This window comes from Pholis gunnellus (assembly GCF_910591455.1).
Source record: "Pholis gunnellus genome assembly, chromosome: 8".
NCBI lineage: Eukaryota > Metazoa > Chordata > Actinopteri > Perciformes > Pholidae > Pholis > Pholis gunnellus.
In genome coordinates, this window is record NC_136534.1 from 22,175,031 (window position 1) to 22,195,403 (window position 20,373).

Consider the following 20,373-nt stretch of genomic DNA (forward strand, 5'->3'; position numbering starts at 1 on the left):
ATTTTATTCTTTAAAAAATAAACATGATAGGGTTTACAGAGCCATAAAGACATTCGTTCTCTATATGTTCAAGTACAATGGGAATCCAAATTAAATGCAGCACAAACTTAGTTAAATTTAGTTGGAAGAATTCAATTAGCTTTTTCATCACCCCTCACATTATGAATAAAGAATTCAACAGCAGTGTTGGAGATTATGTGGACACGTGAATGCTCATCCTTCAAGCATTTTCTGGTCATGTGAAAAGATTTACATGTTTAAGGAGAGTCTATCTTTAACCCTTGTAGGTTATGAAATTCCTGAACGGGAGGATTTTGTATCTTGGATATATATCAGTAGACGTGTTAAAAAGTGATCTGTATCTTTGTAAAATTCTACTGGTGCCTGCAAAAACCTCAGTCTTAACCAATAAATGTGCATTTTAAAGGATATATATATATATATGCAATATTTTCCATGAAAAATAGGGGGAAGACCGCACCCAGGAAATGGGAGAAATGGATCATCATCATCATAAATCAAAAGGACATAATGGACACAACTCAGCAGACCAAGAAAAGTATGCCGCACTTGGTTCCCTTTCTTTGTTGATGCTTCTCTCTCTTGTCAAACATACTACATTTGTTTTAAATTAAAACAAATTGACCATGCCTGTCTGCCATTCATTCAGTGTAATTTCTATCACGCTGTACAATCTGTTGAACCTCTCCAACCGAACAAAAACACACACTTTCCCAGTCAGAGGTCATCTGTAATATGTAACTCACAAACTCCCACTGGATTCCTCCAAGAGACAATTAGCCCTTTTCATGGAGCCGGGGGAATATAAAACTGGTAACCGAACCTGCCCAGTTTGAGCCCTCATATCTGGGTGCCCTTTTCCTTTCCCTGTGTGCCTGTATCATTATCAGCTATTTTCTAATCGTGTGGTGACATATTCCCACATGTAACTCCCCCTGCGATATCTGCAACACTTTGAAAAAAAACCTTTTGTTCTTTGCAGATTTGGCTCTTGGATTGCATCATGAAATCCCAGGATTGTGAGGTCATCACACAGCGGAGCTCAACCACAATTCAGGCAAAGATTACATCAGAGTGGGAAGGAAAGGAAAGGAAAGGATGGAGGAAAGAAGGGGGTGGGGGCAAGGAGGCAGGAAGTGGAGGAAGGAAGCTGTTGTAGGCGAACAAGATGCTGCGTTTCTGCCACAAAGTTTCATTTTCAGATTTGTTTGGTGACACAATCACAGGTGCCACATCAAGGGGGTATTGGTTTCCCTCTCATCATTCCTTCTTCAGTGTTGCCATGTGTGGGCTCAGAGAGAGAGCTGTTGATGTGTAAGGGAATAAACTGGGCTAAAATGAGGTTTCACCACAAATGCAAAGTGGCTTCCGCTGCATCTAGACTGTATAGTCTGGTGGCCTACAAACCTCCGCCAAGCCACCAAGAAGTTATGCTTCACCTACTATTAGGTGTTTTACCTCCTCTGCATCTGTCGGGAGCTTTTAGAAAACCAACAGATAAGATTCTTATCTGAATCTGGGATTTTACTTTATCTGTTTACCATAAAATGATCTGTTTTTAAACTCAGGGAGTTTACCCAGTCAAATAAAATAAATAAATAAATTAAGTGATAAGAAATGTGTTGGATTCAGTGGGAGAAATGACCTTTGAGATAACAGATTAATAGAGGAAGAAGAGATTAGAAAGTTGCTGTGTGTGTGATGTAATACAAAATATAGCTTAAATGTTGTGTATGTGTGTGTGAAGAAAGTAGCCTGATGACTTTATGTAGTGTTTTATTATTTGTACTTATTCTATTATCATTTATATATCATTGTATCTATTTTAATCTGTTTTGTGGTATCAACATTTTATTGTTTATCTATATAAATTTGAAGTTTTGTCAATCGCTTGAAAAGCGCTTTGAAGTGCAGTTCATTTGTTTGAAAGGTACAGACATAAAGTTTAATGAATTGACTGATTGACTGCTTTCAGTCCTTGCAGGCTAATTAGTTGATTAAAAACTGATCTTCTATATCAGTTATGTTTCAGTGGCAAAATTGCACTAATTTAGGTTTAAATGTACCCTAATTAAAATGCAACAACACATTTGGAATTTGTCTCGGTGGAATTAATGCTTGTCACATCATTTGTGATACATCAAACCAGACATTAATAGCATATTAAACTGAATAACTTTGGGATTCATTTTGACTGACAAAACAAGATGTTTTTGGACTTTGAGAAACTGGGATGGACATTTTTGCACTGTTATCTGACATTTTATAGACATTTTATAGTGAAAATGATAAATAATCATTAGTTGCAGCCCCAGTCAAGAGCCAAACAGAAATGGTTACATTTCGTCCATAACGCGTACATAGATAGATTGACTTATTTTGGCCACTTGGAGAGTTGTGCAGCAAGCTGTATACACAGCTGTTACATATCATCCTTAATGAAGATGATGCGGGGAACTTATTAGCAAACAGCTGCCTCTTTAATGTTAACATTACACATCCTACATGAACGGAGCAACATTAACTTTGCATTCATTTGGAGTCATGTTTCTCTCTGAAGCAGGTCAGTCCAACACTCACTCTCTTTTTAGCTCCAATTTTATCTCCGCCAAATCCTGAAGTAAATGTCTGACTGTGTAGCTGCTAAATGCTCCGCTGTGTTCACCCACTGGCCGCTATGTTGAGACCATGATAAAGCACAGATAGTCATTATTGTAAGGCAGGGTAAGTTTATTTATAGCACCATCAGACACAAGGCAAGGCAAAGTGCTTTACGAGGGCATAGGAATACATTAAGCACAAGATGTTAAGAAAACATGAAAAAAATGTGTTTAAAAGACCACAAACAAAAAGCCAGAACAAGCATATGTAAATAAACAAAACAAAAAACGAGCAAAGAAATACATACTGATTAAAAATAAGTTATGTATATCAGTTTTTGGAAAGGCACAGTAAACTATATTTTTTTTTAAGCACTGATTTAAATGAGCTGACGGTTTCAGCAGACCTCAAGTATTCAGGAAGTGGCAGAAACTCCTGTAGAAACTAAAAAGCTGCTTCGCCTTGTTTGGTTTTGATGCTGGGAGCTTTGGGTAACAGGATTTTAATACACAATGTCGACGATCATGGATTTCAACCAACAATGAAATCTGTCTTGACTCTGTGAGACAGTTTCAGTTCGAATGTGTACAGATGCAGTCAGTGTGACTCAGACATGCAGCCCTGTTACAGGAGCGATACGATCTTTGACCTTTGAGAATACTTTCTTTTAGTTTCACATCTGTTGTTAGTCTTTTAGCAGAAGTTGGAGGTAAAGTGCCTTGCTAAAGGGGATCCCAACTGTATTTTTGGAGGGAGGCACAAAGCATTGTCTTTTAGATTTACCCAGTTCTCTGGGATTCAAATGTTACATTCCAGCCCGAGGTCCACTTCTCTAATCCTGAGGGCATAGAGTCCTGAATTTCATAAATTTCATGTTTTTCAGTCGATTCTTCCTACGCTTGTTGCCTTGTTGATCTTTTTGGCCAGATGGTTTGTTGATTTTGTTGTTGCAAATGATGATGCAGCAGCCCAAATGAGTGTAATTTCATCGGCAATTATTCCTCCTTCCTCAGACTGGAAACTCTAAAATTACAGCTTGATTCTCAATGAAAAATCCTTCATTTGTAAACACTTTCCCCCAGTAGTCTGCTATCACATGATGAACAGATGGTTCAACAACACGCACATGAGTCTAAAGCCACAATGAAATTAGCCCAAAAATATACAGAAAAACCACACTGGAATACAGGATGCACATCCTGTCATCATGACTTAAAGTCTGATGATTGACGACTATCGTCACCGATAAGACATAGGAAATGATCATAGATGAGTTCCCCTTTCTTTTGTAGTAATGCATGCAATACGCATACTTTAAAAACAGATAATATTATCTGATGGAGCTGGACATGAGGCAGGAAGTGTGAAGGACATATGAGGAAGTGACATTTTTCCGTGTCTACACGCACACACGATCTGTGTCTTAACTATTACCCGTGTACACTGATGAGATGACTTGATGCAGATATTTTAATCATCCTGGTAATTTGCATAGCAACTAAAACTTTAGTCTATTTCAGTTATTTGTGTATAACGTGATTGTATAACTATTTGTTTTTGTTTCTTATGTTAATAAGAATAATGATATCTGCTGTAACACTTTAATTTCCCTTTAGGTTTGATAAAATACTCTTTTCTATCAAAAGTACTGTTTCAAATCAAACGTACTGTAGATTACAACTAACAAAAACATGTACAGTAGCTGTACATGTTTACTCATGTTTACATTTACTCAAGTACAAGTTTGAGGAACTTTTTTTGCATTTTTCTCATTTAAAACATGATGAGCTCATAAAACCTGATACATTCTTATAAATTAAACTACCCACCAGCAAGAAACTGTCAGTTATATCAGCTGCAATAATAAAATGCTGCTTACACATTAATGTGTTATAGTAATAATCCAAAAATATAACAAAGTACACTGACAGGGGCCACTCTGCCACCGAATGAGTACTTTTATTTTTGACCCTTTATTTTTTAATACTATTTCTGTTTTTCAGAGCATTAATAGAGCAAGAAAAATCCATTTGTCATGTAAAGATATAGTGGAGTAATGTCTACCTGAGCAGAGAATGAAGTTGCTCTGCATTGTGCTGATACGTTACAACCAACGGCGTCCTTGCGGGAGTGTAGTGCGCACCCTCCGGTTCCCCCCCCCAGGCAAGCGCTGTTTGCTCTGTCAGCACTGTTAGAACCACTAGCGTGCTGCCAGCTGAGCCGCATTTATGCAACATTTGCACCTTCTAAAAAGTATATATTGTTTTGCTCTCAGAATGTTTGCATATAAAAGTTTAATGGAAGATAATTATAATACATTTTAACACTACAACTTGTAAAAGAGACTTTGTGAAAATAAATAAAAGTGAACTCTCTGGCAGTAATTGTAGAAATGCCTGGAAGAATGAAAGAAGAGACTATTAGAGGTAATGTGATTATTTGATACAAACCAGAAATGCCCTGCAAATTGAGCATTATGGTTTACAAACCCATAAACGGAATAAAAACCCTCTCTTGAGTGCTCAGGATAGCAGAAGAAATGTTTCAATATACAGTACACCATCACATGCCATTATTTTATGCTAATCTCACATTACCGCCAGAAATTCCGTTGCTCGTTTTCTTCTCCACATTGTTTATTGTTTGATTATATTTTTTTGGGCTGAACCAAATACATGTAGAGAAGAACATTTCTGTTTCCGTGTAAAACTCAGAATGTCATCAGAGTCCTGGCTTAGAAGCTGATTTTAAATGACAAGCCTGACAAACAATCCCTACAGAACTACAAAGGAACAAGAGAACAAAGGAGCAAGTGTTGTGGTGAATGTATGAGGAAGTCCGCCGCCTAAGATACCTGTTGGAGGTGATGTCATGCTCCCCGCTTTCTCTGAATCCTGCTCTTAAAGTGGCCCACATGTCGACAGGACGTGTGAACACTGATCAGCTGAAGGGCAAGAGTGGGCCTCACACAAAGGGAATGTTTGCCACGTCACATAGTCAAGTTAATCCTATTTATAAAGTGTCGACAACAAAGTGGGTGAATCACACAGTGATTAAACTTCTGAGATATTAAGTCAGCTTGCCTTTCATGCTGCATGTGAGTGTGTGTTCATGGGTTCTTTGTGAGGATTTATGTAAGTTTCTTACCAAGACAGTGAAGGTATCTTTGAAAGTGGGAAGAGTTTGGACAGACATTAGGTTCAGTGTTCAGGAGAGAGTGAAGGCTAGAATTAGAGCTTCATGAATGGCCTTTATAGTGCTCTCGGGATTACAGGTGAAATATCTCAATGACATGATTGATTGCCATACCAGTTTGCACATATATGCATACATTCATTGTTCCCAGAGGATGAATCCTGAGACTTTGGTGATCCCCTGACTCCTCCTGTAGCACCACTATGAGGTTGATCGGTCATTTTCAGTACAATTTCGCGACAACAATTGGATGTATCGCCATTGTTCCCCGTAGGACGAAATAACAACTTTGGCGACCCTTTTTTAACTTTTCATATTATTCCATCTCGGGTCAAAATTTTAATTGGTTCAACTATAGATTAAGACCCCACACCTAATATTCCCATCATCCCCAGATTGTTCTTTGAATTAAGTGCTCACCAGCAAACGTTAGTATGCTAACACGTTAAGCTAAGATGGTGAGCAGGGTAAATGTCATACTTGTTATACATCAGTATGGCTGTAAATTGAGATTACAGACACTTATATTACTTTAGTTGCTCCTTTGTTTAATTGTTTAGGGCAATATAGAGGTAAATATAGAGCCCCACACTGGGCTGAAGAAAAGAGCAGCTAGCATGGCTGTAGCCTCTTAGTCTTGATAAATCAGAGTTCTCCTGCATAAAGTAGTATAGACATTTGACCAAATTACTTTAATTGCTGTCAAATGGGTTCTGGGCTTATGAGCTTTTTAAAAGTCTTAATGTTGGCTGTAATGATTAATCCTGTTCAATTCGGCAAATAAATCGCAATCAAGCTGCTTAAAATCCATTAATAAACAGGGAATTTCTGTGTATTTCTGGGCAGAGACATATCAGCAGCTTAATTAGTATATAGTTGAAGGACCGCAGTGCTAAGGTCAGACAGACACACCATTAACGTTATGGGTGACTGGTTTATGTGCACTCAGCATTGAGTCTAAGATACTCTTATTGCATTAGAGGATCCGTTGACTGTTGAATTTTAATTGGTTCAACTATAGATTAAGACCCCACACCTAATATTCCCATCATCCCCAGATTGTTCCTTGAATTAAGTGCTCACCAGCAAACGTTAGCATGCTAACACGCTAAGCTAAGATGGTGAGCAGGGTAAATGTCATACTTGTTATACATCAGTATGGCTGTAAATTGAGATTACAGACACTTATATTACTTTAGTTGCTCCTTTGTTTAATTGTTTAGGGCAATATAGAGGTAAAATTGCACTACTGGGCTGAAGAAAAGAGCAGCTAGCATGGCTGTAGCCTCTTAGTCTTGATAAATCAGAGTTCTCCTGCATAAAGTAGTATAGACATTTGACCAAATTACTTTAATTGCTGTCAAATGGGTTCTGGGCTTATGAGCTTTTTAAAAGTCTTCATGTTGGCTGTAATGATTAATCCTGTTCAATTCGGCAAATAAATCGCAATCAAGCTGCTTAAAATCCATTAATAAACAGGGAATTGCTGTGTATTTCTGGGCAGAGACATATCAGCAGCTTAATTAGTATATAGTTGAAGGACCGCAGTGCTAAGGTCAGACAGACACACCATTAACGTTATGGGTGACTGGTTTATATGCACTCAGCATTGAGTCTAAGATACTCTTATTGCATTAGAGGATCCGAGCTGCCGCCAAGGAGTCTGATCAGAGGGTGTTTTCAGTTCAAATACATCTGTGGATGTGCTGTAAGGGAAACAGTGTGGCTGATGTTGCACCAAATATGTGGCTTCCTGTTCTGCACCTGTTGCTCCTGCCGCTCAATGCAACTCCTAATTAAAGTTGTAAAGCATCACGTACTGTGCAGTATGTGTGTACACTGTTAGCACTAGGACAATGAGAGGAGTACTACGCTTTGTGTTGGCAGTGTTTTTCAACAATACTCTTGAGATTTCTCTCAGGCATCCATGTGGTTTGGGGAATTTGTATTTATTCGATGATTAGAATGTGTTATCAGGCTGTGTAATGTTATACGTGGAAATAATGGTGAGTGGGTGACTCCCTCTTATTTAGGGGAAGGTGGCACCACCATGTGGTCAGCTGGCGGCTGAAAATAAAAAGTCAGTAGATTGGTTCCAAAATAAAACGATTTTTATTACTTTTTAATTTGCCTTCCCTCCTGGAAATCGAACCACAGCAATATAATATTATATTTCATAAATTACACAAGACCATAGCAGTGAAAACAAACAGACAGTCACAGTTTACGTTAATTTACAATGCTGTTAGCTTAAAACTTTTACAAGACCACCAAACACCACACAAATGTAAGAGTCAGAACCAGGTGACTTACTTAAATATAGAGATTTTGCTCAGGTTGGAATGATACAGTAATTTGTTTTGCCAAGATATTTTTGTCCAAAGGTCAATAGGATGTGAAGATGTGACCTTTTTATTAATAGGTCAGTCAAAGCTGTGGTTAAAACCTTTCACCCTGGCACTTTTAGCATTTTAGTGTTCCATGATACCCTACAAAAACGTTTATTCTATAATAGTCCCTGTGATTTTGAATGAATAGTTGGCAGAAAATATTGGAAGAAAATACAGGAGCTGAACAACCTTTCTAGAAACAAATTAGTATAGGCCTACTAATTATACCATACCAGTCCAACCCCTGTATAGTACCAAATCCTGGAGTCCTGCCACGCTATTGAAGCTCATAGGCACCCCAGAATGTTGACGAGCAGTGTTTTTTAAAGTCACCGTCAATATCTAAGCTGACACTGTCTCCCTCTGTCAGGCTGACAATATTGGCCACCCACACAGAACCCTCTGTTGTGTCCGGGAAGTTCCCCTCAACCAGTATCTTAACAGCTTTACCAATTGTTGGATTTCTTTTCAAAATCACAGATTTGGTCTGACTCTTCTCATGGTGCTCGCTGAAGGTGACCTGGGCGTAGAGGAAGTAGTGGCTGCTCCTGGTGCAGTGGATGGAGTTGTTGCGCAGGACGAGGGAGCAGGATTGGCATCCGGGGGGTGAGTTATGCCAAAATTGATTCTCCACAGCTGTAAGAGATTTGGCAAACGTTTCTTTAATCGCTCTGCTATACAAAAATTTCACCTCGCTCGTGAAACTTTTAGGTGGTGACATATGAGAGCTCTTTGGCTCTGATTGTAGTTCTGTCATCTACCGAGGCCCTTTGAAGAATTCACACTCAAATTTCCACCTCAACTTGGAAAAAGACATCAGCTTAACAAAGTTGATCTTTAAATTAATGGCTAATTTTGGCCGACTGAGCATCCTTTGGGCTGTAATTATACCTTCATTCGGTGCAGCCCACATTACAGCTCAGCGTCGGGTTTGTTGAGGTTTCAGGAACCCACTTCACAGAGGAAAAAAGCAGTGTGGTGGGAGGAACACAATGCATGAGGCTGGAAACATAACAGAGCTGTGTTTCTATCTCAGTCTGTGCCTGCATGCAGATGCATTGTGTATGAATGTATCTAGTTTACACCTATTAGATATAATAGTTGTTCAACTGGAGAGTGATAAATACACCGTGCACTTTAATTTTCAAGTGGAAATGTAGACACGGTTGTGGCACAACTTTTTAACATGTGCAAACAAATGGTTCACTGAAGATATGTGACATCACCTGAACCCCATTTTAAAGCAATGAGAAAAGCCAGGACAAAAACACAAATACATCAGTCTTTCATGTTAAATAACAAAAACTGTTGCAACTTTGGCAGAAAAACGTTTGTTCATGTAGGATCCCATCGCTCGTAGCAAGAAGCTAATTAAGAAAATGTGTTTTCAGGGACCCTATTTAGACCCCAAAAACCCATCTGTTTCTGAGTCTAAAATGGGACTGTGGGACTGCAGTTGAAATGAAGCCAAGGTGGCTAAACTGGCACATTTACAGCAATGTCTAGAAATGTTCATTATCCCTGTAACTTTAAACTGTATAAATAAATCTGAATATCTCACTTAAAATTATAAGTTTAAATTGGGAGTTATTTTGTTGTTATTTACTCTCTGAAACAGCCATTTCCTCTCAACCTGCTGTGTCATCATCTGCTTCACTTAAATACTTCCCACGTTTCTCAGAATGACTTTCAGCAGCTCCCATAGAGCATGTCTGAACTTGTTGCACCCGGCATCTGTGGGCGTCAAATGTGGAAGCAGTTTTTTTCTTCATGCAGTAGAGGCCCAATGACAGCAACAGAGAGCAGTAAAAAGTGAGAGTCAGGGCTTGTACTCGAAACCCATCTTGCATTTTGGTCAGTTGAGACTCCTTTGGGCAAAAAAGTGGCATCTCTGTTTCTTTTTTCATGATGTAGTTTTCTCTGTGTGAGGGTAAGATGACAGCTCGAGAAAGAAGTTCTTGCTGTTTGAACTTTTAGGCACTGACAACAGAACCTGACACAGACTGTTGATTTTAGAAAGCTGAAAATATTTCTGCGGGCATTGGACATATCTCATCTTGACATCTCAATGTTTACGCTTGACCAGTTCTCCAGGGTAAAAAACAACAACACTGACATTTGAACATACACCGTAAACCAAAGACATTTTTAGATTTGCTCTCAAGCTCATAAAAAATACAACCGAGGAGAGGAGTAAAGAAGTAACTTTGACACATGCCATCTACAGCTATCTAAAAATATACACGTGACAATATGTTCTCTTTACAAACTCATAATCATCAAAACACATCAATTTACCACACAAGAAGAAGCGATGATAATTAATCTGAATATTAACCAGAAGAGGAAGTGTACTTACTCCTGGTTAGCTGGATGTATGAGAGAGAGGATCCTGAAAAACCACATAGTTAAGAGTTATTTGATGATGCGATAGCTGTGACAATGTTCACAGTATATTTTACTTATTGATATCTTTCAGTTTGTTGTAATTTATTCTTAGAGGAACAGTGTGATAGCATTCCAGGGATCTATTGTCAGAAATCAAATATAATATTATTAAGTATGTTTTCTTAAGTGTATAATCACCTAAACATAAGAATCGTTGTTTCGATTGGTTGCAACCTCACCACCAGATGCCACCTGAGATATTGGTAATGAAATCATAATAACTTACCTCTTGACTTCGAGGGAGCCACGATACTTTTGACTGTAAAAGAAAAGATTTGAGTTGAAATCCAGTTTGATTCATGTAAATGTGGCGTTTTCTTATTGTTTTTATTAAAACACTCATACAATCTTAATTTTGCAATAATGTGAGGTTACTTTAAAAGGTATTGTTTGAAGTGAACAGTGACATTTGACATCGACTCAACGTACATGTTGGATCTGTTGGAATGACATTAACTGGCTTCAGTGTTGGGACTTCTTCCTAGAAAAGAGGCAAAACAACCATCATCGTTTGCTGTCTCACTGGCAACCGGCAATAGAGAACTACAAGTTACATTTTGTGTCAGGGAAAACCATGCGTCTCCAAAATATCATCTTTTCCATGGGAACAAATTCAAATGAGGTAAGCCAGTGTCCTACTTTGTGTCAAAGAGGTTTGTAGTTGTCATTTATGATGATGTTTGTAATGAATTGCATGGTATTGCACAGGTGTTCTGTTATTGTATCCACCCCTGAAGTGGGCATGTACTACATTGAGTATATCAAACATAGCTCAGATCCTGTCGCTTCCATTTAGAGGCAGCTACTGGGAGTCTGGCCTTAACTTGAAGAAACAAATCTTATTGAAACAGAGACAGAGATCAGACAGGAAGTGCTTTGTAACGGCATAAAACACGCTTCTTTTTTGATAAAATAACAATAATATTAATCACACATTACTCATGTTTTTTAAGTGTAATTGTACAACTGAGACATGACTTCACATGTGATTGCATTCATTTACAAAAATACATTCTGCTCATGTATCAGCTACATGAGAAAAACTATGCAGTCTAACATATTAGTCTAAACTGCTCTGACTTCATCAGTATTGAGTCATTCAGCAAACAGTCGATTACAAACAGCTGACACCTCAAACGGCCACCTGAGCAGTGAATATCAATCGAAATTAAATTTTCTCTTCCCCTGTGACAGATGTACTGACCTCAGTTGATCTTGGTTTGATTGAAATGAGAAATGCAGCCATAACCACCATGGCCACAGTGAGCATACCACACCACACCTGCAGCAGCAGGTACTTGTGAGAGGACCTCGATTCACCCTCCATTCTGTCAAATACACACAAACACACATCATTTTTTTTGTCATATTTGAGGAGATTGTAGCGCCATACCACCGTCTGTCCTATTTTTCTTTACATCTTGGCTCCTTTTTTGTAGTTTTGACTAACAGTGAAGAAATATTACTCACCAACTGGTGCAGCTAACAGAGTACATTGGTGGAAAGTCACAATGCATTTACTCAAGTACTGTTTTTGAGTACATATATTTTGAAGTACTTCATGTTTTACATGAAAAACGTACAAATCTTTCAAGGAAATTAAATCAGCGAAGAAGAACATTTCGTATGTCAGATAAGAGTTGTTAGCAGTTACATCAAAGAGACCTTTCCCTTCAAAACGTCATGGTTTCATTGTAATAACTGTTTGAGGTCCAAAAGAGGTAACATTTTCCAATGTTTATTACAATTTAGATTTAAGAAAAATAAATACAACCAAATAAATTTGTGTAGAGAGCTTTGCTTTTCTTCTTCTCCCTTTAATTGTTTGATGATGTGACACTTTGGAGGGACCCGACCTCTAGGTTGAGACCCACAGGACTAAACAAGCTAAATGTATAAAGTAGTTAAAATTAGCCCCACCATGACCGGCTACAACAGGAAACTGCTGCTCATACACTCATGCATCAGTATTAACAATCTAATAATGTCAAAGGCCATTTTACTCTGGAGCAAGTACTTTTATTTTGACACAGTGAGTATATTTTGCTGACGAAACTTTGAAGTACGATATGGTATTACATGAGAATAGTAAAGGTCTGATTATATCTTACATCATTGCTTTTATGCAAAGGCAACAACCACAAGTGTCCAAACAGTTAGAAAGTGGACAGGAAAACTGAAACCCTGTCTCACTGCTTGTGTAGCTCTTCCTAATGAATCACAGAGAAGCTGTAGCAATCTTTAACAATAAAGGTCGAAACTCATAAAATACGACACAGGTTTTCTGTAAGACTTTGACCTGACAAGTATAACACACACAGCAACAAGGCCACATGTGTCCGATTAACTGCACCCATTGCATTATGGGTAAATGTGTCCTCAGCTCATAGCCACCATGCTGCTGCTTCTCTTGGATTTAACCTCTGGAGAGTATTTCTCTTTATTGTTTTTGTTGGTCGTGCAAAGAGTAGCCCCTCAGTGTATAGTTTGTTTCATTTGTAATGACAGCGACTGTAACTCATCAGAGGCGGCTGAAATACCACTGACCCAGAATTGTGTATCAAGTGGGCGTCAATCAAACTCAAAACCTTTAAACAAGAATGTTGCAGTGGTCTGTGGGTAATTTCCAGTAGCATACTTTACAAACACGTTGCTCCGCTTTACATTCCACTCCACTATGTTTGATCATTTCAGGTACAGCATGTTCGACAGTGAAAAGACCAGTTGCGAGTTAATCTCTCATTGTATGTTAACATTGCGTTATGTTAACTGACAAATATACTAGAATTATTATATTTGCTTCTTTCTGATGAATACTAAGAGAAAATCTAAACTGGAAAAAACATTTATCTTCTGTAGTGGAAACAAAAAAACCTTTGAACCAATGCTCATTTAAAGGAGTATTTTAAATCATAGTGGACAGCAGCATCCTTCATGTAACTGTGGTTACTGAAAACATCAAGTAGGTGATTCTACATCACATCCTCAGTTGTACTGAGTGTCCTGTACAGGTTAACCACTATTGGTGCATTTGACACCTGACCACTGTGGAGAGCATTTGATGCTCAAAATTTCAAATTGTACCAAAACATGTAATTATTTCCCTTGTTATTATGACCCTGCGGAAAATACTGCGGAAATACTAAAACTATGGCTGACCTGGATCGATATATTCTTCTCCTCTACACACATACTTTAGTTTTGGAATGTCTTTCTTTATCTTTTAACAGCAGTAATGATCTTATCTGCAGAGCACTGAAAACCAATAATCATAAAGACTATTGTACTTACAAACAATATTTTGACACACATTTAAGAGAGAAACTAAATCTTGACTCACCCAGTGTGTGTTGCACTGTCAGCCTCCAAAGTCATCTGCTGCTCCTCTTTGAGAGACATGTCAGGTTGACAGGGTTTTCCCTTTTTAATGGGTAATGCAGTGAACATGACATCTCTGTAGAGAGAGATTGGTTGGACAGAGGAGGAGGAGAGAGGCTATGATGTGTAGGTGGCACCACTTGTGTATTGCAAAGTGTAGCATGGGGGGGGGGGGGGGGGGGGGGGGGGTTAACAACTGGTGTGAAACTTTTATTGGATTAATCAAATGTTTGTTTCAGATAGTACAACTTTGATATGGAAACAAATGGACGCCTTCAATTCCCCTTTTAAGAGAATAAAAAAAGTTAATGGAAGTAAGTCAAATATTTCTTTTTTAATTGTAAAGAAGTTTAGGTATGTGGAATAAGATGTGATGTTATCCAGTGTTTTAGTGACACATAAAGAAATAAGTCTGTGGTGCGGCCCCCCCACTGACACATTGTTTGTTGTAGGTGTTTTGTGTTTACCCACATTCATAGGTCACTGACAGAGTTTCACAACCAGACAACTATGACGGGACTTTTTCTTCTCAACACGCATTTGATCTAAATTGAGCCGATGTGATGAGGAAATACACTTGAGTGCTGCACACTATGACATTCCTTTTGACACGCTGCTGTATGCTGTTTCATTCTGCTTCTCTTCAGAGTCTATTTTCTCAATGAAAGCCTCAATAACAATATCAGCTAAACACATGTGTAGTAGATGTAATGTGTAAAGGACAAATTGCACAAAGTTGGAGGTTTGATCTTAGTTTGTAGAAAGAAAAATGCACATCAATGGCATGGGTATTTGTGAAAGTCTCTTCTTACCTATGAGGCAATAATATTTGCAGGATTTTCCACATATTTTATGAATGAAAGAAGTATAAACTAAACAGGTGTTTACATTTGTTGTAGATTTAAAGATTTTGTTACTTTGTTCCTGTTCCTGACGATCCAATTATGGCACGAACTGCACAGGTTTCATGCATTTAATTTGATCTTATTTGATAAAATAGCAAATTACTGACATTTTTAACCAAGAGGACAGTGTGAGTAAGACATGCCATAACAGCACCAAGCACCAAGTGTAAAACTCTTGGCAAAGTTTTCTGTTTAACAGAAAAAGTTAACAGTTAAAGGGACAGTTCTCCCCAAAATCAAAAATACATATTGTTCCTCTTACCTGTAGTGCTATTCATATCTGCCTTCATTAACATAGGACTGTATGGCCTTTGGCTTGGGATGCTCAAACTCCCAATAAATACATAGAAAAACTATACAGCAATGTCACTTTCCAGAAATCAGGACCCAGTTAATCAAGATTAACAACAGACATGAACTGCTCACAACAAGGTCTGTGGATAGTCTCATTCTATTCAGGAGTGGGTCAACTTCACTACGGCCGATATCTCCAGCAGTCGGCAGCTCAAACCATCTAGAATCTAGATTGATTACTAGCGCTACAGGTAATGGAATGGGTTAATAGTAAGAGGAACAAAGTTACATTATTTCAAATGTAGACATGAGAAATCTTGGTATGAAACCAGAAGTGAGAGTTGCATTTAGGTTTTGAAAACATTGTGAGGTAGAGAGTGAGAGGGTCAATTTCCATTTCGAGTTACTGTTTTTGGTTTCATGCTTCATGGGACATCCCCAACTAACCAGTCTATGTTCTTCGGGATTATGTAAATGTCACCAACTTTCTCCATCCTAATCTCTGTGAAGAACACACACACATGCACAGCTACACACTCAACATGACAGACAGGTAGACTGTATGTGGGCTGTTAGGTTCTGTCCCCACTCAAAACAACAAAGGGAACACACTTGTTGTCTCCAGTACATCTCAACTTTAATTGTGGGTTAAATTGTCTGATGGAAAGAGAAGTATGAGTTCTGCTTTTCTCGTGTCTCCACATAATTCCCCATCAGCTACGAGAGGTCAGTGTATAAGAATGGAGGTTGTACTCTATAAGGATTTGACACAAATTGAAAGTCAATGTGGTCAGAAATAAAGAACTGTTTTCCCCAAGACACGACATACAGAAACCCAAGTTGTTCTTTAGTTTTAGGTCATTAGTCATCACGTCAAACTTCAACTCTGCCCAACAAGAACATTATGTCACTTTGTTTAGTGCCACATAACTCACAGTTCTGATTATGTGTTCTCATACATCAAGACATTGCAGTGTTTATTTTGTGCGACAACCGCCCCTGAATACCAGGTGTAGTTTTGACCAATCTAATGCCTCGTTGTGGGCGTCTTCGCTTTACTTCTTAGAGTGTCCCAGAGGCGCGGTTACACTTTAACTTCATGGCTTCATCCACTTCCGCCCTCCAAGGCTTATTATATGTACTTCCCTTGCTTTCTTTACGACTTTTGGAATACAAAGTCAGTTCACATTTACACCAGCGCAACACCCGTACTTTTTCTTTTACTATGATAGCTACACCAGTCTCCTGTCTGTCCAATCTCAAAAATATGTGTTACTAAGGGACTGTGGTTTGTTTACTTATTAATACATGCAGGAAGATATGGTATGGCTTTACAGTTGCAGCCTTCATTCAAGTTATGTGAACAGGAATTTCTGTTCAGAGAATAATGAGTGGATGAGCAAACAATCAAAACAGCATCATGGGAATTCCCGGGGTTTTTGCTGGGTGATTGTGGGTGGATCCTCCCCCACAAAGGTGATTTTCTTTTCTCAAACCAAGCTATATTGCCTGTGGCTTTAAGGACCAAAAGTGACAAGAATAATGAGTAGATGAGCAAACAATCAAAACAACATCATGGCTTCCCTTTTCAGCATGGCTTTTCGTCATATTTTTGGAACCACAAATAACAGTTCATTATGATTCACTATTGTGAAAGGTGACTAAAACAACATGTTTGTATTTTTGCTTTATTTGTTTCAACGTTACACATTGACAACATGGAATCATTTTATCGTCATCCAGGATTTCCATGGTTCCTGCAACATCCTGGAAACATGTGTCGAATCAAGAGACCGTTATTTCAGTCAGCAAGGACGGACCAAGTACAATATGAAAAACCATGCAAATGAAAATGGAAGTAAACTGATATTTATGCCTACCTCAATGTTAATATTTAGGTGCAAAACTCTGTAAAGGGAGATACAATTGTTAGATTCAAGAAACACTGAGATTCAAAAGCATCATCTTTTATTCTCTTTGTTTATCTTAACGACAAACCTTTCTCTTGAGGTGGTATGACACTTGCCGACACGTCATGACAAGCCAGGTTTTTCAGTAATGCTTTCACCAGATCAGAGTCGACGTCACTCTGCCGGCCTACAGTCAAAGGCCGAGAGGTTTTCATGTGTTGATGCAGTAGACAATTTGATTTACAACAATCGCATGTCATAATTGTTTGTTTAAATGAACCTTTCCGGAGGTAGTAGTTATTTAAAGAAATAGTTCATCCCAAGATGAAAAAGGTGGTTTACCATACAGCAGGTATCTGCTGAGGGAGTCCTCAGAGTCTGTCTCATTTAAAGGTGGTTCTACTTCCTGGAAAATGATGCACTCGGGGCAGTTGGCCCACTTGCCGCTAAAGAGCCGGGTCCTCCGCTTCGGTCTTCCTGCATCCAAACAACAAGACACGAGTATTGCAGCAACATGGGAATCAAGTGTGAGTGACACAGGTCAACATTCTGCAGTATATTCTAAAAGGCTACAAGGTTATCTTAGTTGATCAGTTGATCAATATACTGCGGTGCTCTTGGTCAAGGCTGGATTACCAACTGGGTTGAGCAGACAGTTCCAGGCTTACTGGCTGTTCAGTATATTTTGGAGAATGCACCATAAATGCAAAGCATCAACTGACATTAAGAATTAAAAAGGTGAATCTTGTTTTATTTCCCTGATATTGAGGCTCTGTCTTAAATGAATAAATACACTAATTTGCTTTCTGGCAGCGAGTTAAATGAGACAATCGTTTATTTTAAATTAGGCTGCAGCCAGGGGCCAGTTCGCTTTGTTGAGCACAAAGACTAGAAATGGGAAACAGCCTTTTGTTGTAATTTGTGTCACTGAAAGAGGTACTTTCCTTCTTTGTCCTCTTGGTACACACTTGTTGAATTTCCTTTTTTGTACTGGAAGTGCTGTAGAGATCACAATAACAATAAAAATTGTACATTTTGGAAATAATCTTTAGTTAAGTTGTAGGTTGAGGTTAAGTTGTTTCCAGTCAGTAGGACACTACTTGTTTTACATGAGACAATGTGAGCATAGAATAATTAGACGTGACAAGTTTTGAACTCTATTGATGTGAAGTTTTTACAAGTTGAATTCATTCAGGTGCCTGAAAACCCGAAGAATCCACCCCAAAACTAATTTCAGTAAGCTCTACAGATGTTCTAACATAAGCTCTCTGGGGTTTTCCCACCTTGCTAAGAATAGAATTTGGGAATATTACTGAATCCCTGTAATGTTTTGGGGTAACGTTGTTATATTTATTTTAACACTGTCTCAAAATTCCCATCTATTAATCTCTTCTGTGTGCACATGTGAGTTGAGCATCTGTGAATGCAGGTGGTTTTGTTGTCACCTTCCAGTTCCACATCATCCCTCTCAGGACGTATATTGTAGGTCCAGGTCTGTTTCATGCAGTTATCTCCTCTAAAAAGAGTGTTTGGAAAATAAATACACATTTAGCATGTAGCAGTTTTATATTTCATCATATTATGACATAATAAGATAAACATGGCATCAAGACTATCATTTTTAAAACATTTATTCACACCTTTTACACATTCTCAACATCACTTCCCTCTTTTTTTCACTTCCCACATTTACACTGTACTGTTTTGACTCATTACCAACTGCTATGTAATTCATTTAAAACCTGCATATCGGATCAGTTATTGCCACGATGAATGTCACGTCAAAACCACAATGTTTATATTAATATTAGGATATTTGCAAGAGTGGTCCTTTAACCTCATTACCACACGATGTGTGTTAAGAAACATATTCTTGTTGTGTGTTCTTTGTGTGTGGGTGTGTGGGTGTCCGTGCGTGCGGATTTGCTGCCTCACATGCGCATATGTCCAGTCAGCAGCAGTGTGTCATTGACCGGCTCCTCAATGGTGAACCACATGTTGTCCAGTTCTTTGAACTTCTGAATGTCAGCCTCTCTGCGACTGACTGCTGCTTTAAAGTACCATTTCCCCAGATACTAAAAGAGACGGAGACACAGCGGGGGGGTGGCATGACAGTGTGAGGCTGCAGCAACGGTACAGGAACAAAACCTATTTTAAGATATAAGCCCACAACTTGAGAGATAGACCACTAATGGAAAGAACAGAGGAGGTGGAAAGTGTGCCGGTGTGGCCACGTTTAGTTTTTATCTCGATAAATCTCTCCGTATCTGCGGTTACTTGGAAATGCCAGTGCATTACTTGTTCACAAGACACACTTAACTAAAGGGTATATATTAAGACTAGCATTAAAATTAGCTTAAATGCATCACAAATGTGTCATAGAAAACCCTGGTAAGTGACAGAAATGATCAAATGCTTTTCACTCTGTTATAATAAGTTATGGTAAACATGTACCTTTTGCATTTTGATAAGCAGAACATCTAAACATTTAGTTTCTCACCTGCTGGTGGTCGACAGTGTTGGCAGACAACAGCTCAGGAACTAAACAAGGAGCAAAGACCTGATACAACAAACCATATGAATAGAGAAAATATGACAACGCTATATCCAACATAACTGAAACCTCAAGAGCAAATACTTGAATACAGTGAACCTGATGAGAATGTCTGTTGGTCCTGTGTACAGGAATTTGTTTGTTCCAACATGTGACTTTAAAAGACGGGGGTGTAGGGAAATGATTAACATGTACTGCTGCAATACCCCTGATCTCTCAGTGAGGTGAGTAATGGGTTAAATATGGGGTGGCTTTAGGATTAACACAATTATAGTCAAACGAATCGTTCTTTCACACACAAGCTTTACTCATGTTCCAAAATCTGCTCAAAGGAGAAACTCACGTAAAAGCCCTCTTCATGAGGCCTTCTGAGTCATCATCATATGTAGGAGGTGGCGGTTTCATTTAAATCCTTTCAACAAAGCAACAGTTAATTATAGAACAGTTCTTACTATCGGCAAGTAAACTAGTATGCTGCAACCTTAAGTACACTTTTTCGAAATACTTAACCAAACAGTGCATTGCTTATTTGTTTGAGTTCGCTCTGTCCTGGCAGAAGAAGACCCACGCTCGATTACTACTCGTTTGAAGCTGACTTTACTTTTTAAGTCGTCCTACTCTAGTGTTTGTCTGTCTTCGTCAGGTTTTGAGAAGCCAAATTGCTGGAACAATATGTT

At 38.5% G+C, this 20,373-nt stretch overlaps 1 protein-coding gene across 1 annotated transcript; it reads right to left on the bottom strand.

The window, feature by feature from the left end:
- Positions 1–8,484: 8,484 nt before the first annotated feature.
- Positions 8,485–19,756, bottom strand: lta (lymphotoxin alpha (TNF superfamily, member 1); the record flags this gene model as incomplete). Its single annotated transcript, XM_079164440.1, has 6 exons — positions 8,485–8,843; positions 17,231–17,329; positions 17,485–17,619; positions 18,588–18,658; positions 19,078–19,217; positions 19,643–19,756. 6 exons carry the CDS (start codon positions 19,754–19,756, stop codon positions 8,485–8,487), a joined length of 918 nt encoding a protein of 305 aa, XP_079020566.1.
- Positions 19,757–20,373: the final 617 nt, after the last annotated feature.